Below are 19,408 nucleotides of genomic sequence, written 5' to 3' on the forward strand. Positions count from 1 at the left end.
CAGACCGGCAGCCGGGAGCACGGTGCCTGGGTGTGTGTGGCACCACAGGGCTGTGGGATGGCCTTGTCAGGGCAGAGGAAGGCCCATGGGCACGTGGACATCCTGAGCCTCACCGGGCTGTTCGTTCTGTAGAGACGAGTTCCGCACTGCTCAGAGCGTGGCTTAGGGACTGGCCTAGTGGGGAAAATGAAACTGCAGCCTGTTGGGCCTGCTGCTGCTGCTGCTTAGGGAGGGGGGGCTGGCCTGGGTCCATCCTCCTCCGCCGTGGCTCCTGGAGAGTGTGTCTGTGCTGGCCATCTCCCCGTGCGCCCAGGCTGTGTGTGTGCATGCAGTCGAGACACCACAGCTCCCATGGTGGCTGGTGTTGATAGGGGTGAGCCCTGGCTGCTTTCCTGATGGCCGTGTGCTCCCCGCAGCAGCCAGTGCCACGGGCTGTGTCCTGACTCCTGCAGGGCTTCACACTGACAGAGGTGCTGGGACAGCTTCTGAGGGGCAGTGGCTGGAGATGCTGGGGTCTCTTGATTGGCGGGAAGCACAGGAAGTACGGCTCCCATGTGGGTGGGTGGGGCTTCTGATGAGCCCGTGTTGTTGGGGGCTGTCGCTGCCAGTGGGGTCCACACTGACTCAGGACGAGGAGACAGCATTGTCCTCTCAGGTGTTTGCATTTTCGGGACGTGGCGGTCTTCTGTGTGCAGACCAGCCAGAAGGAAGGCCAGGGCCATGCCCCTCCATGTGCCCCCATGGGGAGCTGCTCTGGGCATTTCTGTTGGGCTGGGTGCCCTGTGGCCCTGGCTGGCCGCAGCCTCAGCCCAGCACCGTCCAGGCACCCCAGAAGCTGGTTGGCCCCTTCTCTCTCCAGGGCCATCCAGTGGGAGAGCCACTTTGAGTGCCTCCAGTTGTGTACACACTGCAGGGCAAGGCGGCCCATCTTGTCTGTCCCCAGCCCGAGCAGTGACTGGGCTGGGCTGGGCCGGACAAGGGTGAGGGGGTGCCATCAACCTGGAGCTCATCAGCAGAGCTGCTACCTGCGTTCAGAAGGGCTTTCCTGGGGGCTTGGCACCAGAGGACCTTGAGGTGGACCCCGGGACCTCTCTGATGGGTCCTTCTTGCAGGCCGAGGACGGCCCTGTCCCTTCCCTTCTGGTCCCACCCCCACCGCCTTTTCTGACAGCCATGCCACTTTGGAAAGGCCGATTCAGATGCTCCCTTATTTAACCAGCCTTGGCCGGCCCTTGCCTCTGGAAAGGGAGCAGCTGTTTGTCTCTGCCAGGCGTCCCATTGGTCAGGGAGTGAGGGTGGAGGGCTGAGAGAGGCTGCAGGGCCCGGCAGCAGGCACTTGTGAGTGCTGGCCAGCCAGCACCCCGCCCCACCTCCCCTCCTCACCTCCCCTCCTCAACTCCCCTCCCCACCTCCCCATCGCCCACATCATGCTGGGAGACCACTGCAGTCTCCCTGAAGACCAAGCCCTGCCCAGCCAGTCCCCGCAAACCGGACTCTGCTGCAAAATGGTGCTTCAGGCTGTCAGCAAAATGCTCAGGTAACACCTGCCGGCCTGGCCGGGGGAGCGGTGTGTAGGACATCTGTCTGTCTGTCCTGTTCTTGCCCCCAGGACGTCAGGCTGGGGAGGCAGTGGACTGTGTCCATGGCTGCCCTCCCCGTGTGGCCGGCGGCTGTGCAGCGAGCTGTGCTGGGCAACCGGCATGCAGTCCAGGGCAGAGGCAGCTGTGCAGTCCCGGGCCAGCCTGGCGGGTTTGCTCTGGAGCCCTGCCGAGTCGAGCTTTCCTTAGCCGCCTGCACTTCCTGCTGCTCTGTGGGAGAGGAGCAGGGCTCGGTGTCCTCGGCCTTCAGGACTGACCCACCTTGCCAGCGCAGGAGCCTGCCGTGTCTGCCCGCAGCCCGCAGGGTGTGGTGCCTCCGCCACCAGCAGGTGTGCCTGTCATTGTCCCAACCCTCGGCTGCTTGTGCCCTGGGCAGGGGCTTCAGCCACTCAGGCAGAGGTGATCTGGAGCCTGTCCTTGTGTGGCCTTGTCCAGAGAAGTGGCATGGGGCTCCTGGGCACCTGGTTTTGTGCTGGCTGCCATAGGGATGTTGCCGGAAAATCAATTTTTGACTTTTCTTACCTGTACTTTCTCTGACCTGCTGCAGGGGTGCCTCCCTGTCCACACCATTCAGCTGGGTGTGTGCACAGGCGTGTGTGGGAATGTGCGCCCGTGTGTGGGAGCGTGCACCTGTGTGTAGGGGGGGTCTGCACCTACCTGTGTGTGGGCATGAGGGGCCAGGGGAGTGGGGCAGGCACAGCCAGCTGCAGCAGTGGGCGCGTCCTCCCTGGTGGGGTTGCCTGGTGGGGGTGTGAGGCGAGCGTGGCCTGCTGGACGTGCCCTCCAGGGGCGGGGGCCGTGGCACGCGTCTACATCTCCGTGCCTCTGCCTGTCCCTGGGCACCCGGCTCCATCTTTCTCTTCATGGGTTCCTTCCCTGTCTCCTGATCACCTGTGCGTTCAACACGGAGGACTCCACAAGTAGACGCAAGGGTGCCTGCCGGGGACCCTGCCGAAGATGTCCTATCTTAAGGTGAAACTGGGAGGTTTTGGAAATGTGTGAGCAGGTTGGCAGAACTCGTTGAGTTCAAATCAGGAACGGTGCCTGACATCAGTGGTGTGAGGGGACTGGCATGTGTGCGTGTGTGTGCCCCAGCGTGTTTGTGTCTGAGGCCAAATGCTGAAACCAGCTCCACAGGAAACACAGAGGCAGGCCTGGAGCCCAGGCAGGCCCTAAGGAAGACGGGCAGGGTCCCTTCCCTGGGGCTCAGGGAGGTTTCAAGGGAAGCGATGGGAGCCGGACGCTTGGAGCTCCACCCTGGCTGGGAGCTGGACACGTGGAGGGGCCGAGGCGCAGCAGAGCATGGCAGCCACGTGGGGCTGAGGTTCTAGCACAGCAGCGGCACCTGCCTGTGTGGACGTTTGGTCTGAGGTGTCTGCAGGCATTCTTTGTGCCATCTTGGCTTTTTCATTCTCAGTGGGCCTCTCTGCGGAGGGCACAGTAGGCTGGTGAAAGCTCGCTTTGTCTGGGGCTGCTGACCTGTCTGGGGGGGCAGACAGTTAAACTCAGAAGAGAAGAAGTCACACTCCACAGCTGCCAGCTGGCCGAAGCCTGTGGGAAGTGCAGGCTGTGCTGAGAGATGGACAGGGGCTCCGGGGGCCTTCCCACCCCTTGGCCTGAGGCCCTGTGACGGAAGTGGGGTTAGCACCCAGGGAGAACTCGGGTTAGAACACTGTATTAGAAATGTAGTTCTCAGGCCCCACCCAACATCCAGAAGGCCACATCAGAAATGTAGGGGTGGGGGTGGTGCCAAGCACCCCAGCATGTGATGCCCTCCCCTGCATGTTGGGGTGACGGGAGGCGCCCGTGGCGTGCACCCTGGGCAGCAAGGTGTGCTGAGCCCTGGGTGGCTGCTGGGGGCTCTGCCTGGCCGGGTCTTGGGGAAAGGGATCACTGGGAGCCTTGACTTTCAGGCTCTGGGTGGACCAACCAGCACTGACACTCACCCCAACCAAGGAGCGTGAGGGGCCTGGTGCAGAAGGCTGAGTGGGGTCCAAGGACCACGCCCTCCTCGGAGGCGGTGCCTGCGGGCCTTTCTTTCCTGCACCCCACACACTGCCTGGTCACCGTATTTTTCCAGGCCTGGGCTTGGGGACTTGCATTTCTGGGCCCTTGGTGCCTGCCCCACCGCTTGGCATTGACCTGTGGTGGGAAGTGCCAGACGAGGGCCACCTGCTGCTGCTGCCCACCCACCTCAGGGTCTGCAGGCTTCTCTTGACTTCCACAGCAAGTGCGCTCTGGGTGAGTGGGGGTCCCTGAGCCTGGGAGCACCCCATTCCTGTGGGCCGTGGGGCCTGGCCAGGGTCCCGTCCCTGTGATAATGAAGTTGATGCTCATGGCACAGGCGCGGGGCACTTGGTTGTGCTGTCCTCGTCCCTCAGGGTGGACGAGGAGTGGGCAGCTCGCAGCCCACTCCCCAGCTCCCCCTGCCTGTGAAGCAGTGTGCACCTGCTGTTGGCAGGGCGAGGCCCCCTGTGTGGTGACTGTGTGGCTGTCTGCATTCTCCACAGGAGCTCAGCAGCACTGATGTCTCCCTGTGCCCCTTCCCCTGCCCACCAAATTCGTGTCCAGCAGGGATTGCCTCTCTTCCCAGTAGGGATCGGTTACGTGCTTGCTGAGTGACAAGGAGGCTGACTGGCACAGTATCATGGGTACCACTGGCGAGAATGAGGAGGGTGGCATTTGACAGGCTCTTAAAGGACCAGGAGAAATTTGCTAGGCCTGGTGTAAGATGGGCAAGTTGGCAGAGCAGCAGCTGGTGCCCACAAGCAGGGTGCAGACCCCTGTGGCGGGCAGGGCAGGGCATCTGGAGCAGGGAGGAGGGTGAGTCTGGTGAGTGTGGGAGGCAGGAGGGAGGTGGTTCTTTCCGGCCCAGCCCCTCCCACGTGCGTAGTGCATGCCGGGCAGGACCCAGACTCAGAGCCCACCTGCTGGGCTGGGAACAGTGTGGGGGGCTTTGTTCTGGGGGTTGTGCACGCACCATCTGCCTTTCTGCTTCTTCCAAGTGGTCACAGCAGCCCTGTGGGTGGGCGGAGGTCCGGTGTCCACTCCCTGGTCCCTTCAGTGCCATCTCTGTCCTGCCTGTGGCCGGGGCCTGCTCCCTGAGTCCTCCCTCCACATCCAAGGACTTGGTCTTTCTGTGCCCCCAGGCTCCTGGGAGCAGGGTGCAGGGCCTCGGCACTTCCCTGGGTGAGGGGCAGCTGGGCCACTGAAGCCGTGACTGGGCAGACCCCTGGGCCTGGACGGCACAGAGCCTGTTTCAGAGCCTGTGAGCCTGCGGGGGGCGCAGCAGAGTTCTGTTTTCTCCGCTGGGCAAAGCCAAGAGTGACTAAGGACGAGGCGGGCGCTGCAGGGGTGTCCTGTGCTCTGAGGCCTCCTCAGCAACTGCTGCTGGCTTGGACCGAGCAATGGGCTGCCTCAGGGTGACTGCTTCCTGCCTGGGCCTGGGCCTTCGCTGAGAGCCTGCTCTTCTGGAAAGGAGGGCACTTGAGGTGAGGGAGACGTGGGTGCTGCCAGGCGTTTGGGGCTCTCCCGTGGAAGTCCCTCTGTTGGTGCCCGCATAGCCCTTCCTGGAGCAGAGGCCATGTCCTGCGCATCCCCTTGGTCCTACTACCTTTGGGTCAGTGCCTGTCCTCCTGCCCCATTGGAATGAGTGACCAGGTCCAAAGAAGGTGGGCTCACAGGAGGCTTGTCTCACAGTGCACCAAGCTCCGGGGCCCGGACAGCCCTGGGTGCTGGGGACAGGGTGAAACTGGGGGAGCAGCTTGGGGAGGCCCAGCCTGGAGGGCCTGGTGCACACTTTTCTTCTGTGTGCTAGGAGAGCAGGTGTGGACGGGAGGAGGCAGGGAGGCTGAGGCACCAGTGTTGGTCACTCCTGACCACAGCCAGAGCCTGGGAGAGGGAAGCCAGGTCTCCAGGCTCCGCCCTGCCCAACCCTCTCTGAGGACCAGCGATGGAAGGTAGCCCCGGCCTGGAAGGCTGGCGAGAGGGCAGGAACTGTCAGTAGGGCAGCTTCCCTTAGTGGGCCCTGGGGCACACCCTGAGAGTGAGTGAGCTGACAGCTGCTCCTGCTGGCAGCCCTGCATGACCGCCAGGTAACCACCACCAGGAGCTTGCCGGTTGACACAGCTCCTAAGACACAGAGCAGGGAGATGGCTTGTAGCCCACTTGGCAGCCTGGGCCCCCACTGCAACCCACCCCTCCAAATGGGAAGGCCAAGCCCAGGCTGTCGCTGCCTCGGGGGGGTGTGGTCTGCCGTGAGCACTCAAGGCAGGGAGGTGCAGGCCTGCCTCCTGGTCAGGGCCAGGCCCAGCGTCATGGGGAGAGCCTTCCCTGTGGTGGACACGCTGGGCATGGCCTGGCAGAGGCTGGTGTGGAGTCTGGGTGCCTTGCTGTACTGGGGCGAGGGGCTGTAGGCTACACGGAAGCTCGAGTCCCTGTCTGTCCCACCCCTGTACCATGGGGACCCCGAGTGCCTACGCTGCATGTGGCCCATCCACACCTACACCTCCTCTTCCTCAGACCCCACGCCCTGTGCTCTGGAGGGATGGCGGAGTGGGAGCGCCGGGGCCCGTGGGCCCTGCCCCTGCCCCTGCCCCTGCCTGGCTCTGGCCGCTCCGGCACTGTCCCCAGAGGCCTGCGCTGGTCGCCTTTTAAGGCGAAGATCTGCTGTGAGAAGCTGAAGGGAAACATTTCCCTGGCAGTCAGGGAGCATTTTTCTCTCTTAAATAAACCATTAGCAGCTTTTCAAAACAAGAAAGGAAAAAAATAAGGACAAGGTCAGGTTGCTGCAAAGACCTTTGTCCTCCATCCCCATCACCCTGTGGCCTCCCCAGGCCATGTGGACAGCAGGGACACTGGAGCTGCAGGCCAGGCTGCCGCCTAATGCCAGGGGCCCTGTGCTCTCAGGCCAGCCAGGAAGGCAGGTGCCCTTCACAAGGCCTGCGGTATGTTTTCACCAGGGCCACCAGGGGCAGGGGCAGGCCGGCCAACTCAAAAGAAGCCAGGAGTGAGAGGGTTTGCTTCGCCTGTCCTTCCAAGAGCACTGGAAAACTGGAAGGTGGGCGATGGGGGCCCTAATCCTCAGCCCCTCCCTGGTTGGAGGAGGTGGTGAGGGGTGAAGATGCCCTCTGTGCAGGGGCCTGTGGTGGCAAGTGGGAGCGCCAGCCCTTCTTCCCAGGAGGCGCCATGCAGGGCAGCTCCACTGGCTCCTCTGCGGAGCAGCTTCACCGTTGATGTCCCGTTGGTGTCCTTGGAGCCTGGCAGGGAGTCAGGGTTGCCCCGATGGGCTCGGGCAGCTGCCTCTACACCTGCGCTGGCCAAAAGTGACCCTGTGGGCAGGCCCTGGGTCTGATGGGCATGCAGTGACCACACCATGTCTCCTCTCTCGGCAGGAAGTCCAAAGCCAAGCCCAATGGCAAGAAGCCTGCTGCGGAGGAGAGGAAGGCCTACCTGGAGCCCGAGCACACCAAGGCCAGGATCACCGACTTCCAGTTCAAGGAGCTGGTGGTGCTGCCCCGCGAGATCGACCTGAACGAGTGGCTGGCCAGCAACAGTGCGCAGGGGCCTGGGGCGGGGTCCCCTTCCCTCCTCCCCGCTCCTCCTCGAAGCCCCTCCTCAAGGAGGACCCCCGCAGCTGTGCTCAGCAGCCCCCTGCCTTGTGGGGAGAGAGTGGCCGTGGACAGGCGGAGCTCACCCAGCCGAGCTCCTGCACCTGTTGCTGGAAGCAGGGTGGACCGGGTGGCTCGGCTCTGGGGTTTTTCACATCTGGCTCCTTCTCTTCTCTTCCAGCCACGACATTTTTCCACCACATCAACCTGCAGTATAGCACCATCTCGGAGTTCTGCACAGGAGAGACGTGTCAGACGATGGCCGTGTGCAACACGTGAGTGCTGCCTGGCTACAGCCCGCTCCCTCTTGGGAGACTCAGTGGGCTCTGAGCCCCCGCCGCCCCAGGCTTCTGTCCTCTCAGACTCCGTGCTTACCTGGAGACCCTGAGAAACCTTGGCACAAGCCTTCCACAGCATTCACCTTCCTGTGGGAGGGCCATAGACGGGGCCAGTGGCCCAGCCACCCGGGTCCCCAGTGGGGCCCAGAAGGTGCAGGAGCTGGTGGGAGTTGACGGGCTGTGTTTCTAGGGACAGAGACGTTCCCAAAGGGAATGCCCTAAGATTGCAGAGAGCCCTTCTCCACCGGCTACCGTGACAGCTCTGGGTGGGACAGTGAGGGCTGGGCTGGGCAGGCCACAGCTCCTTGCTCGGCCACTCATTTCGTGGGAGCTCAGGTGCCTTCTCTGTGACCGTCCAACACGCCCGGTGCTGGTAGCTCTCTCCTGGAAGCACCGCGCCCTGATTTCCTCAGTAAGTGGGTGTCCCTTAGTGGCCCTGAGCGCGTCACTCGCGTAGCACAGGGGGCAGCGCTGCCAGGCCTGGGTTGCTGGAGGCAGCCTTGGAGGTTGCAGGCGGGAGGAGGCTGAGTCTGCTGGGCTTGGCCTGGGATGTGTGCGGCTGAGGAGGGCGGAAGCTTTTCCCTGATGTCCCATTGTCGTCAGTGCACACAGGTCAGGGACAGAACGTGTGTTGTGAGCGCGTCCTGAAAGTCATCTTGCCCACAGACATGGCTTTCCTGGCCCTGGCACAGGGAGACGTGGTCCCCAGACAGAGCTGAGTTCTGCCTTCAAGAAGCCACGGGGAGCTTCTGCACAGGCAGGTGGCAGGCGACCCCTTGGCTTTAGCCCTGCTGGGCCCCGCCCTCATGGCCCTGATGGGGCACAGCTTGGTTTGGTTATGGGTGACACGGGAGCAGATGCAGACAACAGCTGGCTCCACTCTCTTAATTCCCCAGGAAGATGAGGTGTCACAGCCAGGCATGGCCCAGGAAGATGGGGACAGTGCTTATGGCCTTGAGAGGAGCAAGTTCAATGTGAGACGGCAGTGGCCTCTGTGGATCAGGCATGGAGACGGGTCCTGAGGTGGCAGGGCAGCGCCCGAGAGCTACACGAGAGCCTTGTGTCCGCTGTGGCTCTGGAGCCACCTGTGGCCAAGCGCTGGCTCAGCAGCTCTGCTCCTGGGCAGGTGGGGCCTGGCACCCTTTCCAGAGGCTCTGCTCCTGGGCAGGCGCAGCCTGGCACCCTTCCCAGTGGCTCTGCTCCTGTGTATTCTGTGGTACTGGGTTTGTTTGGAAAGGGGGTCCTTGGAGGAGCATAGGATGTGGTGTTGGGCAGACCTGCATCCCGTTGGAGGGCCTAGGCCACCTAGATGTGCCTCTCGGTCCTTCTCATCTGGAGCTGGCATCACGGTGGTGGTAGATGTGTAGATGTGTGTGAATTAATTTCACGTAATGCCTTCCCAGGAATCCTTTCAAACCAAGAGACAGAAATCCACTCAAACGAAGAGAAACACAGAGGCTTCTCAGAGGGCCTTAGGGCCACTTGCCACCCAAAAGACCAGCAAGTCTGCCTGGGTTGTGTGAGGGCCCTGGGGTTGAGGCGTGTGTCCTCCCTGCTGGGGCCTGTAGGGCAGTCCCAGAAAGTCTGATGTCTGACTCCTAGGGAGGGGAGAAAGGGGGCGGGGCCAGAAACACATTGCAGCCATAATGGCTGAGAACACAAAGACACAAACCTGCAGACTTAAGAAGCTGAGCAAACCCCAAATAAGGCTCACAGACACTTGCAGATGCACGCAATCAAACGCCGAGAACTGGGGGCGAAGAAAAAACCCTTGGCAGCCGTCGTCTGTCAGCAGCCAGACAATGGTGGTCCGGTACTGACAAGAGATGCCGCAGTGAATGACCGTGGCGCTTGTTAGAAACCTGGGAGACCAGAAGGAAGAAGGAAGCCCCACACATCTTAACAGTGCTGGGAGAAAAGAAAGGTCACCCCAGAATTCCACATCCAGCCAGTGTCCAGAGTCACTCAAAACCAAGAGCCCTCACAGCCAGCAGACCTGCTCCAGGGGCTCCCTGCAGCCGTCTCCTGACAGGAGAGCCTCCCCCCGCTGAGTGTTTGTGGAGACGCCAGTGATGGTGCAAGAAGACAAGAGCAGTGTCTGACAGTGCCCTTGCAGTGCTGTTCCCAGGGCAGCTGTGGCAGCGGCGGGGCGTGTGGTGGCGGTGGGACTGTGGGCAGGAGAGCTGCTATGCTCCAGTGGAAGCGCACGTGTGGGTGCCGTGGAGAGCACGTGGAGTTAAGGTGCGTGTTATAGCCCTTTGAGCAGGCCTTGCAGAGCTTGTGTGAAGAGACACAGTCGGAATCAGAATAGGTAAATTTAAATGAAATGTAAAAACATTTCAATGGCCCAGAAGAAAGCGGGAAAGAAGAAATACCATAAGGAATGAGAAACAGAGGCAACAAACAGCAAATAATGGAAAACCTAAATGCTAACAGAACAACAGACGGGACTGGTGTAAACACACCAGTCACAGGGCAGCTTATAAGAATGGATTTTTAAAATAAACCAACTCTCTGGTGTCTACAGGAAGCTCATTTGTCGTATTTCATTTGGGATGCTGTCACGAAACACATAGGCTAGGTGGCTTGTGGGCGACAGAATTTTATTTCTTGCAGTTCTGGAGGCTGAAAGTCCAAGGTGAAGATCCACTATGGACCAGGAAGGGGGCACTGACCATGTCACTGGGTCTGATAGCCAGATTCAGTGTCTGCTGAGGGCCCCTTTCCTGGTCCACAGACAGCGCCTTCTTGCTGGAAGGAAGGCGGGGTGAGGGAGCCACCAATTCCGTTCATGAGCGTTTGCGACCTCATCAGCTCCCAAAGGCCCCATCTCCAGATACCCTCGCATCTGGGGTTAAGCTTTCAACATAGGAATGTGGGGCACAAGCATCCTGTGTGTTGCATCACTCTGGACGCTGTGGTGCAGGCAGGTTAGAAGTAAGAGGACAGAAAATGTGCTGAGAAAACACGCTCAGAGGGAAGCGGAAGTGGCCGTGTCAGTGCAAAGGAGACTCCGAGCAAGGAAATGACCAGGAACAAAAAGGCTATTTAGAAAAGGAGCAGCTCCTGAAGAAATCCTGCCCGAAACGTGTGCACCAGACAGCAGGGCTCTCCACCAAAGCAGACGGACGGACTGAACTGCGCGGAGACCTGATAGCCGGGCATTGCAGCCCTCCTCTCAGTATAGAGCCCCACAGACAGTCAGCGAGAGCGTGGAGCCCGATGACCCACCAGTCGGCTGTGTTGAAATGACACACACAGACACTGCAGCCTCAAAAGCAGAACACCCCTCTTTTCAACTTCACAAAGATTAGCCACCAAAATGGAGCATATCACAAAAGAGCCCTTAACAATTTTAAAAAATCGAAACGGTACGAAGTAAGCTTTCTGACCGTGGCAGAGTTAACTGGAAATGAGGAACAGAACAGGAAGGTCTCCAGACACTTGCAGACCGACACATTCTGAGTAATCCATGGGTCCGAGAGGATGCTTCAAGAAAAAACTTGAACAGACTGCACAGGAAGATACAGCACGTCAGAATTGGTGAGACATAAGCAGTGCTTAGAGGGGATTTATAGGATTAAATGCTTTCTTAGAAAAAGAAGATGACTTTCAATAATCTGAAGTTTCCAACTTAAACTAGAAAAAGAGCAAAATAAATCAAAATCAAGCAGAAGAAAGTAAATAAGAACAGAAAGCAGTGAAATTGATTTTTAAACAATAGGGGAAATGAGTGAAATCAAAATGTGATGACTTGGAAAGATAATAAAATTGGGAAACCTGTAGTAAGTACAAAGATAAGAGAGAAGATACAATGATCGGTAAAAAGGAGTGAATGGGCTCGGGCTGCGGCTCAAGCCTGTAATCCCAGCATCTTTGGGAGGGCCGAGGCGGGCGGATCACGAGGTCAGGAGACTGAGACCATCCTGGCTAACATGGTGAAACCCCGCCTCTACTAAAAATACAAAAAAACTAGCCGGGCGTGGTGGCGGCTGCCTCTGTAGTCCCAGCTACTCCTCGGAGCCGAGGCAGGAGAATGGCCTGAACCTGGGAGGCGGAGCTTGCAGTGAGCTGAGATCGCCCCACTGCACTCCAGCCTGGGTGACAGCGCCAGACTGGCCTCAAAAAAAAAGGAGTGAATGTCACTAAACCCTGTGGATGTGAAGAGGAGTATCACTGTAGGACCCAGCATGTTAAAAGATAAGAAGCGGCATTGCAAAAATAATCTCTGTGCACATTAATTCTATGGCTTGGGTTAAACGGACAAACTCTTTGGAAAGCACAGGGCACACCAAAACTCGGGCCTCAGATAGGCAGTGCCAGAAGGTAAGAAGAAAGAATAAAAGGCATCCAAATTGAAAAAGAAATAAAACAGTAGGCCCCCTTCTGCAGTTTCAGTTACCCATGGTCAACTGTGGTCTGAAAATAGTAAATGGAAAATTCCCAAAATACAATAAGGTTTAAACTGCACGCTGTTCTGAGCATCGTGATGCGGGTTCCACCGTCCTGCTCCAGGTGTAAAGGCCCTCCTCCCTCGCCCAGCTGTGCCTCAGCCCCCGTGGGAGCCGCATCCACCGCTACAGTGCCAGGGTGCTTGTGCTCGGTCAGCCTCTGTGACCTGGGAGGCGTGCCCAAAGCACAGGAGCTGGTGCTGGCACTAGATATGCCAAAGAGAAGACAGAAAGTAAGCCTTTGACCTAAAGATGAAAAAGGTGAAAGTTCTGGAGTAGAAAGAAAAGATTGTGTGTGAAGTTGCTAAGGTCTAAGGTAAGAACAAATCTCTTCATGAAATTGTGAAGGAGGGAAAAAAAGTCAGGTTAAATTTTGCCAGACACCTGAAACTGGCGAAGTGGCAGCCACAGCGCAGGCTTCCAGTACTTGATCTGTGGTGGAGGAGGTGAGAGGATGGGGAGCAGCAGCTGCGTGGGCCATTGAGCCTGCAGAAGGCCAGCAAGGGACCCCTGAGATGCTACACCAGCAACTCACTGCAGAACTGATTGTCCTGTTTTATCAGTTAAATTCTGGGTGTGGTGGCTCACCTGTGTAATCCTGGCTACTCAGAGGCTGAGGCAGCAGATCACTTCCAGGAGTTCAAGACCAACTTAGCAACATATTTAGACCCTATCTCAGTCAGCCAATCAAATTGCCTGTCTTTATCTTAGTAATGTATGTATACAGGAAGAAAGCGCAGCATATACTGGTTTCATGCTCTCCTTGGCTTCAGGCATTGCCCCATGCCTTGTGGTGCATCCCCCTGTGGACAGGGGGGATTGCTGTTTCCCTGTGCACACATAGCGTGATTGGGAAAACCCTGATTGCAGTAGCCAATAATAATAATAATAATAAATCTGGCAAGGTCAAACATACAACAAATAAGTAGGTCTGATATCAAGCAGGTGAAATTAGAAAAACTGAAATTAATATTTAAAAAATACCATTTGTAATAGCCCAAAAACAATGAGATCCTTAGTTATAAACTTAATAAGACATTCCCAGGATCGCACCCTGGAAACTACAAAATGCTGACATGCAGAAAATCAAAGAACGTAAATGGAGAGACACACTGCGCTATCACCTGGAAGATGACTGCAGACACAAATTTTCACCCAAACCGATCTGTTTGGATTTTAGTGCAGCTCCAATCCAAATCCCAGCAGAGTTCATGTACACCAGTTCTAAAATTTACATGGAGGGACAAATTAGCTGAAATAGCTACAGTGATTTGAAAAAAAATAAGAGGAATCTCACACTTTGGAGACTTTACTGTGAAATCCCCAGTACTAAGACAGTGTGCTGAACGGGTACACAGCCAAGGGAACACAGGAGTCCAGTGATAGAGGACTGCCGATATAGAGATGGAGAGTCTGAGATAGAGGACCGCCTCACAGAGATGGAGAGTCCGAGATAGGGACCGCCGACAGAGATGCAGAGTCCGGAGATAGGGACCGCCGATAGAGATGGAGAGTCCGGAGATAGGGACCGCCGATAGAGATGGAGAACCGAGATAGGGATCATAGAGATGGAGAGCCCGAGATAGGGACCGCCGATAGGAGATGGAGAGTCCGGAGATAGGGACTGCCGATAGAGATGGAGAGATCCGAGATAGGGAATCGCCGATAGAGATGGAGAGTCCGGAGATAGGAATCGCCGATAGAGATGGAGAGCGGAGATAGGGACCGAGGAGATGGAGAGTCCGGAGATAGAGGACTGTCGATAGAGATGGAGAGTCCGGAGATAGACCCACGCAAACGGGGCCCTCAGAGTTTCGACAAAGAGCAAAATAAATTCAAGGGAGAAAGAATAGCCTGTTCAATAAATGCTGTTGGGAAAAGCAGTCATTTGTGTCAAAAACCAAACGCTGACCTAACCCTCATGCCTCATGCAAACATCTAAAACTACAAAGCTTTTGGAAGGAACCGTAGGAAATCCTCATGACCTGACATTAGGCAAAGAGTTCGTGGATTGACACCAAAGATGCGATCCATTGATGGAAAAGAACCAATGAACTGGACTTCATAAAAATTTAGAACTTTTGCTTCAAGACACTTTTAAGAGAAAGACGACAGACTCCAGGCTGGGAGAGAAAACATTTGCAAATCACACATCCCACAAAGGACTGATATCCAGAATACATAAAGAACGTATACAACTCAGCAATAAGAAAACAAAACAGTCCAGTTAACTGTCAGCAAAAGAAATGAGCAGACAGTTCAGCAAAGAGGATGTGAGGATGGCAGCCGGGGCAATCGTGTGTCATTGGCAATCAGAGAAAGGCAAACTGAAGCCAGGAGCAGACCCATGTCCGGCTGCTCACATGCCGGTCGGGACACTGGTGCTGGCGAGGGTGTGGCTACCTGGCACTGTGTTCTGCTGGCAGGGACACAGGTGAATAGATGAGCATGCCATGTCCGTCTGCAAGGGCAGCATCTGGGCAGTGAGGAGCCGTGGATGCCCAACACTCCCGCCATGTGACTGCGTCCCAGGGACCTCCTGCGTGCAAGAGGGGCCCAGATCGGGAGGACCCTCACGGTGCGATTCCTTCCTGCGGCCCATTCCTGAGGAGCCACCCCCGGGGTGCTGGGGACAGAGCAGCACGACTGTGAGTGGCCACGTAAGCCGCTGCGTGTCCTGATTGTGGTCTTGAATGCGTGAGTCCATGTGTGGATAAAATTCATAGAACTGTATACCAGAAACGGTTTACTGATAATTCAAAAAGTACAGGAAACAGTGGTGTTCCATTTTTCAGAACAGATGGGACAATCTGCAGTGTCCCTCAGTTGCTACTTTCTGTTGGTTTGCATCGTGGAAAAGGGTTTCCATCTCTGACCTCCACTGTTTTGAGACCTGTTGTATTCCTGTGGCCAGGTGCGTCAGATGTCAGCGGGCAGTGTCAGGGTCCCTGGAGCCAGTGTCTGACTCCTGCAGACTGCTGGGCCGTGCTGACTGGGTGCTCGTCCTGGAAACATGGGCCTCAGCCTGGCCCTTAGGGGCCTGGGCCTCCGCTACACCATCTGGGAACCCCGGGACAGTGGGGATATGTGCGTTCTCCACATGGTTCTCGAGGAGCAGATACTGAAAGGACTGTCGTCTCTGCATTCTCAGAGGGTCTGACAGCCCAGTGGCGATGCCCACGGTGAGGCCTACAGCCTGGGCAGGTGGGCACGAAGGTCATGCAGAGCTGCCCCAGGGCGAGGATGGCACCTGAGAAGCAGGGGTGGGCACTGCGTCCCCCTCCTCATGGCCTGTCCATTTTGGGGCCACACTTCCCCTTCGGGTGGCCCGACTCAGCCCCACACAGGGCACACGTGAGAGCTGGTTTGCGTTCTGGAGGTGGGTGCTGGGAGGGGTTGTCCCAGGGCCCTGGTGGTGCTGGGAGGTGGCCTGGTGGCTGTTTCTCTTGCAGAGGGCGGAGTGCCAGCATGCAGGGCTTGCAGTGTCATCCTCTAGCCTCTTGGTAACTCTGGTGACCCCCCTGGTACCTGCAGTGCACAGGCTGAGGGGCTTCTTGGACACAGCAGAGGGGTGCCCAGAGACACCGGAGGTCCTGTGTCCAGCTGGAAGGATGGCTTCTCTGGCTGTGCGGGAAGTGGGCGAGCCCCCAGTGGCCCCGTCTCAGCCCTTGGGGCATCTCCCCAGGTGCCTGGTGGGCTCTGGAACCCAGGGCACAATGCTCGGAGCCGGCTAAGAGACGAACGGCCTCCGGAGTGGAGCCTGGATCCATCCTTCTCGACACTGCCCCACCCGGGGCCATTCCAAGAGGAACCGTGGCTGGATGAGGAGGGTGGGAGCGGTTCGTGTGGAGCCCAGTACTGGGAGGCTGCCCATCGGTCTAGCTGGGGCGGTGGAGGCGATGGTGGTTGTGGTCTCGGTGTGGAGGGGCGTTTGCCCAGTGGCCAGTGCTGCCCTGTGCTGTGTGGCCCATTCCCACCTGGGGTGAGCTGGGAGCTGGCTCTCGGGGAGGAAACCCCGACCCATAGTGTTGGCCATGTCTCAGGTGTAAGCACTCCCAACACACTCTCCACTGCCTGTGGGTGGGCATCGGCCCAGTATGCCCTGGTTCAGGCCTGCGGGGGCAGCCGCTGTGTCTCAGGTGTAAGCACTCCCAACACAGCACTCTCCACTGCCTGTGGGTGGGTATTGGCCCCAGATGCTCTGGTTCAGGCCTGCGGGGGCAGCCGCTGTGGGCATGGCCTTGGAGGACTGAGGCCCAGCACCATGGCAGGGGGAGAGGGGTGGTGGCCACCAGGTGGGTGCCCTGGGTCTTGGTTGTGTGCTGGGGCTGGAAGGGTGTTAGGGGCTGGGTATCACCTTATGTTTACATGAACTAGAGCACACCCTTGTTGTCATGGTTGTACCCGACAGTAAGAGGCAAACCCAGGGTGTCCATGTCCCTAGGATGCTCCAGCCTGCTCAGGGGCCATGAGTCTGACATGACTGGCGGCCCTGCGTACAGGGGCAAGAGGAGGCCTCGGGGTGGGCCTTCCGGGGCCGGTCTCTGTCCTGGCCAGTCTGTGGACTGCAGGTGCCACAGAGGCCACTGCACTGCCTGGCTTCCCCGGAGAGGGACTTGGCTTCTAGCAGTCAGAGCGGGGCGCTCCCAAAGGGTGGGGCCTGGCTGACGAGCCACAGCACAGCTTCCTGGGCAGAGAAGGAGCCTCTGTGCTTAATGCAACAGAAAAACAGCAGTACACATTTGTGTGAATGAATACAACTGAAGCCATTTAGAAGTGGAGAAAATGAAGATGATCCCTTTCATTTAATCACACGCGTGTACAGCCGTGTGACTGGCAGGGTACCCAGCATGATCCTGGCGTCGTTCTAAGTCAGCTCAGGCAGACCCCTCCATGGAGTGCATTGTGGTCCCCGCAGATGGCGGGGACAGTGTGTCTGCCCAAGGAGGGAGACGCCTGAGTCCGCCACACCTCTGCTGCTGGCGCTGCCTCTGCCTGCAGATGACCTGAGCAGGAGGGACTCGCTGGCTGGGTGGGTGTGCAGCAGGCACATGCCCTGACCGTGTCTCTGTCCCCACAGACAGTACTACTGGTATGATGAGCGGGGGAAGAAGGTCAAGTGCACAGCCCCGCAGTACGTTGACTTCGTCATGAGCTCCGTGCAGAAGCTGGTGACGGATGAGGACGTGTTCCCCACAAAATACGGTTCGTCTCCCCCAGCACTGGGCGGTCATCCTCGCGGGGGTGCAGGGAGCATTCAGGACCAAACCGCTGTGCTGCGAGGGGCAGAGGCATGGAGGGCGGCAGCTGCACCACCCCAGCCCCTGCTTAGCATGGAGTCCCCTGGGCTGTGAGGTGAGGCCGGAGCCCTTGGGCAGGAGTCAGCCCAGCCAGGGCCGAGGGCCGTCTCCCTGGCCCTCTGGGCCATGCCGCTGCTCTGGGCCCCTCTTGGTCTGTGCCGCTCACGCAGAGACCACCGTCCACCTTGTGGGGGCTTGGGCTGGGGATCAGCTGCGGAGCCTGTGTCCAGATTTTGGTGGGATGTGGTGGGGCTCCACACCACTCCCATGCTGCCAGAGGGACAGCGGGGGACAACAGGAGAGGCCTGTGCCACCATTGCCACCTCCATCCTGGCCCGAGAGAGGGCCCCAGATGTCCATCAGGGAGACACGGGGGCCCAAGTGCCCAGTCACAGGCCCCTCCCTGAGGAGGTGGCCAGGATGGCCCAGCGAGCGCCCAGCCCTCAGGGCAGGTGCAGCCTCCGGAGCCTGAGCTCACAGGGAGGTCTCAGCAGCCCGGACCTGGGGTTGGCAAGTCCCTGTTGTGCCTGCTGGTGGGCAGAAGCTATTGCTGTTGGGACTTCGTAGCCCCGAGGGTGGCAGGGTCAGGATGTGGGTGGCAGGCACCAGACCCACCAGGATGGGTGCCAGGGGCCTGGCCTCTGTTGGGGCCAAGGGACATCTGCAGCTTGTGACACAGTGGCCTCCCCCAGGCAGAGAATTCCCCAGCTCCTTTGAGTCCCTGGTGAGGAAGATCTGCAGACACCTGTTCCACGTGCTGGCGCACATCTACTGGGCCCACTTCAAGGAGACGCTGGCCCTGGAGCTGCACGGACACTTGAACACGCTCTACGTCCACTTCATCCTCTTTGCTCGGGAGTTCAACCTGCTGGACCCCAAAGAGACCGCCATCATGGACGACCTCACCGAGGTGCTATGCAGCGGGGCCGGCGGGGTCCACAGTGGGGGCAGCGGGGATGGGGCCGGCAGCGGGGGCCCGGGAGCACAGAACCACGTGAAGGAGAGATGAGCCACCCGGGCTGGACAGGGGCGCACGTGTGCAAAAAGACGGTGGTGTGTGTCCTCTCCTGCATCTGCGTGTGCACACATGTGCTTGGCACGCGTGTGGTGAGGTCTGAGAGGGCCCCGGGCTGCGCTGGTGTGGGCTGCACAGACGCAGACAGCCCCGGCCATGTCCTGCGGCCCCCTGTCGGATGGATGCGTGCCGTTTGTAGAGAAGAGCCTTTGGGCCCGTTCGCTCGTTCAGCAGACACGCATGAGACTGAAGCTTTGAGTTTTCTTCTGTGGGGTTTTCCTTTCTCTGGTCTCCATGCAGCCCCTGCCCTCCCTCGGGTGCTGCTGGCCTCAAAGGAGGAACTTGGTGGGGGCGTCTCCCCCAGGAGGGTGTGATTTGCAGACTTGGGTCTCTGCTCTGCTTTGGGGGTGGGGCTTGCTTTCACAGAGACCCCTCCTTCCCTCTCACCCCTTCCTCTCCTGGCCTTGCCAGGAGTCTTGGCTGTTGGCAGCTCAGAGGTGGGGGAGGCCTGTGGTGTGGGGTGCCCTGCACCTGCTCCTGTCGCCCCTTCCTGCTGCCTCCTCCATGCCCAGGGAACGCCCATGGTGCAGTCCTCAGGCAAGGCCAGGACGGGGCTGAGGCCCTGCGTGGAGATGCTGCACCAGCAGAAGGCTGAGACCCGCTTACCTTAGTTCATCTGTTCACTCGTAATAAAAAGAATTCTCTCAGGTCAGAGCCTGTGTGCGTCTCAGCGTCTCGGTTCCCCGCCCCCCCCAGCCCCCCCACACACACACTGTGGGCAGCCCGGCCACTTCCTTGGTGGGCAGCCTCAGGAACAGGCACCTTGGAGGCTGCCCCGAGAGTGGGGGTCAGAGCAGACTCGCCCCTCACTGCCTGTGAGGGTCCACAGCCAGCCTGCAGGTGCCGTGGGGGAAGCACAAACCCCGTGTCACTCGCCCTCCCCAGCCACCTCAGCCACCTGCCTCTCCCCATGCTGGTGGCGGGGACCCTCAAATGTGGCTGCAGTCAGCTGGGAACATCTTCTCCGAAGGGGTCTGGGCCAGCCAGCCCGAAACAGTGGCTCTGCCGCAGGGGCCCTTCCTGGCCGGGACAGTGTGG

The 19,408-nt window shown here is 58.8% G+C and overlaps 1 protein-coding gene across 3 annotated transcripts in view; it reads left to right on the forward strand.

Moving 5' to 3' along the window:
* The window catches only part of MOB2 (MOB kinase activator 2), a 72,154-nt gene extending 53,130 nt beyond the window's left edge, over nucleotides 1-19,024 (forward strand). For 2 of the 3 annotated variants that reach the window (XM_003909373.4, XM_009185287.4), the window contains exons 2-5: nucleotides 6,991-7,151; nucleotides 7,388-7,481; nucleotides 17,076-17,200; nucleotides 17,988-19,024. In XM_003909373.4, coding sequence (XP_003909422.1) covers nucleotides 6,991-7,151; nucleotides 7,388-7,481; nucleotides 17,076-17,200; nucleotides 17,988-18,304 — 697 coding nt within the window. In that variant the 3' untranslated portion in view covers nucleotides 18,305-19,024. Of the gene's footprint in view, nucleotides 1-1,405; nucleotides 1,537-6,990; nucleotides 7,152-7,387; nucleotides 7,482-17,075; nucleotides 17,201-17,987 lie in introns of those variants that run through there. The other variant, XM_009185285.4, reaches the window with a different exon arrangement.
* Nucleotides 19,025-19,408: the final 384 nt, after the last annotated feature.

The sequence above is a fragment of the Papio anubis genome, chromosome 12, assembly GCF_008728515.1.
Source record: "Papio anubis isolate 15944 chromosome 12, Panubis1.0, whole genome shotgun sequence".
NCBI classification, from domain to species: domain Eukaryota; kingdom Metazoa; phylum Chordata; class Mammalia; order Primates; family Cercopithecidae; genus Papio; species Papio anubis.